This window comes from Penaeus monodon, chromosome 2 (genome assembly GCF_015228065.2).
Source record: "Penaeus monodon isolate SGIC_2016 chromosome 2, NSTDA_Pmon_1, whole genome shotgun sequence".
NCBI classification, from domain to species: Eukaryota; Metazoa; Arthropoda; class Malacostraca; order Decapoda; family Penaeidae; genus Penaeus; species Penaeus monodon.
In genome coordinates, this window is record NC_051387.1 from 8,201,115 (window position 1) to 8,208,614 (window position 7,500).

The 7,500-nt window shown below is 33.5% G+C and overlaps 1 protein-coding gene across 5 annotated transcripts in view; it reads left to right on the top strand.

Annotated features, from left to right (window-relative positions):
* Positions 1–5,555, top strand: part of LOC119580777 (sentrin-specific protease 1-like) — a 24,058-nt gene extending 18,503 nt beyond the window's left edge. For all 5 annotated transcript variants that reach the window (XM_037928890.1, XM_037928905.1, XM_037928897.1 and 2 more), the window contains exons 10-16: positions 1–88; positions 749–983; positions 1,192–1,314; positions 2,297–2,434; positions 2,687–2,824; positions 3,437–3,523; positions 4,241–5,555. The exon at positions 1–88 is cut by the window's left edge and continues 33 nt beyond it. In XM_037928890.1, the coding sequence (XP_037784818.1) occupies positions 1–88; positions 749–983; positions 1,192–1,314; positions 2,297–2,434; positions 2,687–2,824; positions 3,437–3,523; positions 4,241–4,399 (968 nt within the window). In that variant the 3' untranslated portion in view covers positions 4,400–5,555. The remainder of the gene's footprint in view (positions 89–748; positions 984–1,191; positions 1,315–2,296; positions 2,435–2,686; positions 2,825–3,436; positions 3,524–4,240) is intronic.
* The last annotated feature ends 1,945 nt before the right edge of the window (positions 5,556–7,500 follow it).

The following is a 7,500-nucleotide window of genomic DNA, read 5'->3' on the forward strand; positions in this document are numbered from 1 at the left end:
AAGTTAAGAAACCACCAGCCAAGAGCAATGCTCTTGAAGAGCATTTGCAAGCATCACCAGTTTACAGCCTAGACTGGCTGAAGTCATTGTTAGTATTGTATTATTGATTGACTGTAAGGTTAACAGTGATTCTTAACTTGCTGCCTCTGGGTGTCTTGACATGAGTCCTGGACAAACTGGTCATTCATCCAAATTACTGGAGTTGACATGCCAGGCACACATGTTCACTGCTGGGTGCACAATTATAGACCATACAACTAAGTACATTTGAGCCTGGGATGTATACAAGCCAGTGAAAATGGTGTTTCATGCATTGCCAGTTCCACACTTGCAGTCTTTTAGTTCTGAGTGGTTATCATATCAAATATGATTGATAAATGTTAATGAATAACATGCATTGACTGTCTGGGTGTGTCCCACAGCAGTGTGCAGCTTGCAGTTTCATTTGCACCAGACTGAATGACAGAAAATGGTCAAAATTATCCTGAGGGAACAGGTTAAGAATCATGAGTGATACAGATGTTAGTCATATTAGCACTCTGATGCAGGGGTATGGTTGACTCAATAGAATAAAGCTAAAATTATCACAGTGTAAATGGCTATCGTCATCATTTTGATTGAATTTAATATATATTTAACAAAACCTTTTTAAAAATGTAAATTTTTAGAGTAAACTGTTCATATGTAAAATCCAATACTCAAAAGGTGAATCTCAGATAGTAAATAGAGATATCAAATATATTTACAGCCGTGAAAAATACGAGATCAAAGGTAAGACACGAGAAGCAGAGGCAGAACAGGCAGTAAAGACAAAAGAAATGTTTGAAGAAAAGAGAAAAGCTTTCCAAGCGTCCTTGGATGAGCGTATTGCCCGGAGGATGAGAGATCTGGATCTGACCTTCCCATCAAAGGTTGAAGAACTAGAACCTGAGGAGGAAGAGGAGGAAGAGGAAGAACTTGTTCCTCTGACTCCAGAAATGGAGGTTTGTAGAATTGCTATTACCCTTACAAATGAGGTGCTGTTAAACAGAGAAAGTAAATAGATATTTTTTGAAACAAGGTAAAGTTAATGAAGAGACTATAAGATAGATTAAAAAGTTACATTTCTAAATACTTGCCACATTACAATATCCTATATTGTTTTCTCTAAGTGCACTATGTATTTAGTTTTGAATGTTAATGTCCTTTCAGGAAGTTATAGATGATGCACTAAGAGGAAGACCACCTGGAGAAGTGCTTGTTGAGAAGTTCAGCATCCAGATCACCCGAAAAGATATTGCTACGCTGTGTGGCCTCAACTGGTTGAATGATGAGGTAATGGTTTTGAGAATCTGCTTATTCCACTTGTTTTTATATTAAGCATTATAATTTTCTCTACTCTTTTATTGACTTAGTTTCAGCATGAAATTTGCAGTATAATGTAACCTTTTCATAGCTACTATATTCCAGTTGACTTTCATACGAAGTACTGAATAAGGAGATGCCATTGATGTCTTATGAATACAGGTATCCCATTAAAGAAAACGATGCATTTCAGAAATCATTTTATTCAGTATATTCACCTTTTCCAATCAAGATTTTTTTTTTTTTTTTTTTTTTTTTTTTTTTTTTTTTTTTTTTTTCTGCATCTCTATGGACCACCCACAGGGCAACTGTTTCTGATTTTTGCTTTAATATCACTACATGCCATCCATGGTGTTGTGGTTTGGGTTAAGCATCGTAAGCCATTAGTTGCATATTTATCATTCAGTTTTGTTGTATGGATGGCTCCACAGCCATCCATGTCCAGCCGCCAAAGTGTCACTTAGTAGGCTATACATGACTGCACATAATTTCCTGTTTTCTTTTTTTTTTTCTGATGCTAATGATTATGGAATACTTTTATTTTCATTATTATTATCAATATTGTTGGCATTATTATGTTTTAATGTTATTAGAATAGTAAAAACAATTTTTAAAAAACTCTATTCAAAGTCTAGAACATGGTAAATAAGTGAGATAGGTTGGACAAACAGTTGACACCTTGGTGACTAAAAACACTTGCAGAATCATCTGTGTGGAAAGTCAGTGGGTGTGGAATGTATGCCATGCTACCCATGGCAGTTGAATTAATGAGGATTTTTCTTTCATAAAGAATTTCTAAGTTTCAGAGATAAGCATTAGTGTATAAGAAAGAAAAATACTTAATCAGATGTTTCTTTGGTGGATAGGCTCCAGACTGTATTATTTTGATCAGCTCTTGATTACTGTAAATTATTGGCTCTAGTGTGTAATTACAGGTTTTTACTCTTTTCAGGTCATCAATTTCTACATGAACCTGTTGATGGAACGAGGGAAAAATGATAATTACCCATCTGTATATGCCTTCAATACATTTTTCTACCCCAAATTGGTGAAGACAGGCTATTCAACTGTCAGAAGATGGACCAAAAAGGTGAGCTATTTAGAGATGCTAACAATCTTTTATATAAATATCTAGATGCTAGTTTGACAAACATGTATAATGTATTTGCATGCGTATCAGTTTTATAATTAATTCTAGTTGCATTTTAGAATGAGACACAGAATTTTAGAAATCATGTTTTTTGTGTGTCAGTCTGTATCAAAATCTTTATAGAATACAGAGGATCTTTACTCAGAATACCAAAGGTCTAATACCCAACCCCCTTTCTGCCCTTCTTTGCAGGTTGATGTCTTCAGTATGGATCTCTTGCTTGTGCCAGTGCATTTGGGGATGCATTGGTGCTTGGCCACAATGGACTTAAGGTCAAAATCCATTCGCTACTATGACTCCATGCTGGGAGACAATGAGAGATGTCTAGAGGTAGGTTTGTTGCTTTAAGTAGTTCATTCTTTGAAGTGGGTCATGCTGTATTTGCCACACCTGCTGGTAAAATGCACCCCTTCATGAAATGATAAATATATTGAAAATTATTGTAAGTGTTTTTTTCTTGGAAAGTCATGTGTACTTCCATACACTTAACTTAGCTAAACTCCAGTGATGCTCATGTTTCAGTAAAAGCAAATATTACAATTTGGTTAATCGTTTTGCAAGCAATACGAAAGAACAGTGATTGTCCATGACTATCATTAAGAGTAAATATAGGCCTCATAATTGTTTTAATCATTATAAAAATAAAAAACAAAGCCTGGAAGAAATATCACATTCATGGTCTTGTGAATTTATGCATGTGTATTTGCATATGTCTACAGGTGAGCTACAGAAAATTATCCTAATTAGTTCCATAACCATACAGCATTAGGTCAATATGAGTTCACTTTGTCCCTTTTATAATGGACTTCAGTGGAATAAATCTTGGAATGTTTTATTTCTGTACTTGTTGGCTGTGCAGTCTTCACTAACTGTACAGTCATGTCATTTTTCTTATCATGAAGCTAGTTTTTTAATTATCAGTTGTATTTCTCTTTCTTTCAGGCACTCAAAAGGTACTTGGAATCAGAGCACGAGGACAAAAAGAAGGCAAAGTATGACACTGGCGACTGGACACTAGAGAACATGAAGGTGAGTGTCTTTGGATAGTGTTTTTTTAATGTTGAATCATTAATTTGGTTACATTATTATTATAATTTATACATTTTTTTTCTTTCTTTCTTTCTTTTTTCTTCCTTTCATTCTTTTTCTTTATTTCTTTCTCTCCCAAAGAGCAGTGAATTTGACAAAAATTCAGTAGCAAAAATTCTGGTATTCTAGTTGTCCACTCCCTTCTCCTATTAATGTTTCTTTTCCTTCTTTCTGTTCTTTTTTGTTTTTTCTTTATTTTTATTTCTTTATTTTTTACAATACTGAATAAATTTATTAAAGTGTTCATAAATATGCAGTGGAAAAATACATTAATTCAGAGACAGGGGGAGCATTGCTGTTCATTTTGAATGGACAGAAGAAACTTTTTCTCATAATAAGGAAAGCCTAAAAGCTGAAAAACTTTTACCATGTTAACTAGAGGGCTAAAAAAATCTATACACAAAATCCATAAGGGATAACATGAACTTGATATCCAGGAGGTTTTTGAAACTTGTTAGAATGGAATAAAGAAATATGCATATATATTTTTAATTAAAGTTACAGTAAGAATAATGATCATGAAGATGATGATAATGATGATTATAATCATTATAATTGAAATAAGAAGTTAAAGAACATTTTTCTTTCCACTATATGTATCAAAATAAACAGTTTGTGAATCAGACACCAAAACTTATTTTTCTTCTTACCCAACAGGACATACCACAGCAGATGAACGGCTCAGATTGCGGGATGTTTGCATGCAAGTTTGCGGAGTATTTGTCACGAGATGCAACCATCACATTTGACCAGCAGCACATGCCCTACTTTCGGCGCAGAATGATCTACGAAATTGTCAAAGCTACTCTTCTGTAAAAAAAAAAAAAAAAGAAGGGCTCTGTCTCTTTCTCTCCTACTTCTTACTCTTTGCTTCTTTTTTTTTTCTATTTTCTTTCTTTCAGTTCCCAATTTTTCTCTTTTTCAAATTCTTTTCTTATATATCCAATTTTTCTTCTTCTTCTTCTTCTTCTTCTTTTCTTTCTTTCTTTCTCTATTTTTCTCACTTTCTCTGTCTAACACTGGATTCCCCTTAAACATGTCCATGTTATTTTGTTGTTTCCACCCTGCATGAAGAGGATATAACAACCCTTTGCTATCATCAATATATATGCAGGACGAGTAGCAGCCACCAGTGACAAGGGTAGATTTGATCTCTTGCTCTTTCCCCTCCTCTCTCTCTCTAATATGTCATGTGTATCTACTCTTAGATAAGAGATATTTTATATGTTAATTCACCAAATATAATGTCCTATTTATAAGCCCACAAGAGGCAAATGTTAGAAGATGGGGGAGAATGAAGAGTCTTTTGTAGCTAAGGTAAATTAATCAGAAGAGAATTTTTTCCTCTTCTTTTATTTCTCTTTGTTTTATTTTATTTTTTTATTTTTTATTTATTTTTTTTTTTTTTTTGTATTTTCACTTCTTAATGGGAAGCAGAAAGGAAGAATAGCTATGTGTATAAAGGTATATATAAATGTATTTTGATTAACAAAAATAGCAAGCTGTGCCTAGTTAGAAGTGATTTTTGATCAAAGGATTGAAAATCAAGCATTTATCCCTTTGTTTTGTTTTTGTATTATAGCCCTCCCCTTTACTCTTGGGCCTTCACATCATTGCAGAAAGCATACCCCAGTTACCTTGACAGTCATTTTACATTTTGATTGAGTAATGCAATAAAGAAAGAAGGAAATAGATGTGCAGTTGTTGATCTGGGGTGAAATTTTTATTTTCTTTAATTAAACTTTTCCCTGCTAGAAGATAAGTCGAGTATTATATACTATACATATGGCAAGCAGACTGTATATAGTATTTATCTGTAATCCATAACCTTTCTAAATAAAGAGGTTTTACATAGTAAATGGGCCTTGGTGCTGAACTGCTTGGAAATTAGCATATACCTATATACTATATATTATAGTCTGCCAACACATGCCATAAAACTTTTCTATTGAATAAAATTGTGTACTACCAGCTTGTATTTATTTATTTTTTCCTGTGATAGGACAAATCCTGTAACTATAACTTAAATATATAGACTCCTCTTATGTATATAACAATGTTGAGTAATGAGTCCATTAGCATTACAACCACCATCAGTGTCAGGAAAATTGGATTTATTTTCCTTTTTTTCCCTAATGCAGATATGCTGTATACTTAAAGTGGGGTTAACAGTGCTTGGAATATCTATTCTTCTATTGCATCTGGATTTGCACTTCATGAAGAGAATATCAAAACAGTTGTTTGCACGGCCAAAACAAAAGAGCTGACACAGATACTAGTATGGAAATGCTCTTCATATAAATGCATATATGTATGTATGTGTGTGTGTGTGTGTGTGTGTGTGTGTGTGTGTGTGTGTGTGTGTGTGTTGTGTGTGTGTGTGTGTGTGTGTGTGTGTGTGTGTGTGTGTGTGTGTGTGTGTGTGTGTGTTGTTGTGATATATATATAATTATATGATAATATATATATATATATATATATATATATAATATATATATATATATATTATAATATATATAAATATATATAATATATACATATATATATAATATATAATATATATATATATATAATATATATATATATATATATATATATATATATATATATATATATATATATATATATATATATACTATATATATATTATATATATATATATATATATATATATATATATATATATATATATATATATATATATAATGTAAGGATAAATGTACGGCTGCACATATACGAGCACAAGTAATTTTTTAATGAAAATAGAATACTTGGTAAGGAGCCTGAAATCAGTAAGTATACCTTTTTTTGCAATTCTACCATATTGTTACTTCGAGCTAATTACCATAGGTTATCCAAGAATATATTTTTCTTTCACCAGAATAACTCCATAAAGACCACTTTCCATCTTCCATTATCAGTAATTTATCTTGCCCTTCACAATACGTAAATTGGGTGCTGCTATAGTACATTGTAAAGTTGTTTTTTGTCTCCGTAAAGAAAAGAGGACCCAGGTAAGGAGACATTAATAATTTCTGGGCAGTATAAGAGCGTACGACAGCAGCTTCCTTCACTTTAACGTTTTGAGTTTCTGCCGCAGAATAAACCAAAACAATGGGACGAAGGATGCTTAAGCGGCTCAAGCTCCCCATCAGTTAAATTAACAACGTGATCGTACAAGGCTCCCAGGAGTCGGAGGGAGAATGCCGGCTTTAGTTTTACGCAAGAGGCCGAGAGGGTGACGCTTGTATCCTGAATACAAATAATGACGCAATCGGGGTAGTAACTGACGCTGATGAACAGGGGGCATAAGGCAATCCTCAGGATCTTCACACAGAGGACTATAATTTTCTTTCACTGAATTGTATAGATCTGCACAGTGGTGTCGTTCTGGTATACGCATAATTTTAAAAAAAATGTGAGGATGCAGACAAGAGTTATCAATGAGAGACGATAAAATCCAATCACTGAATTGTGTAGATCTGCACAGTGATGTCATTCTGGTTTACGCATAATTTTTTAAAAATGTAAGGATGGAGAGAAGACATCAATAAGAGACAGCATGCGGCGTTATCGGGTTTTCCAGGAAAAGATTGAGGAATTTGTTGCTCTCTAATACTATATGCATTCCCGTAAATTATGACCACGAGAACCTGTTACAAGCAATGAGCCCTGGATTAACCATTAACTAAAACAAGCACGTGCTTGAGACTTTAAGTAAGCCGGCGCACAGAGTAATCGTCCTGTTCCGAATTTACATGGGCAGGGACAATGTTCATGACAAAGTCTAGCTAAAAGGGCTTCATTATGTATTATTTCAAAAAATATTTATAATGCAGTAATAATTTTCATCGCTAACAGCACCTGGAATTGTTATATTGATGCCGCTTTGCGCGAGTAATTTGTTTTCTTCTTCT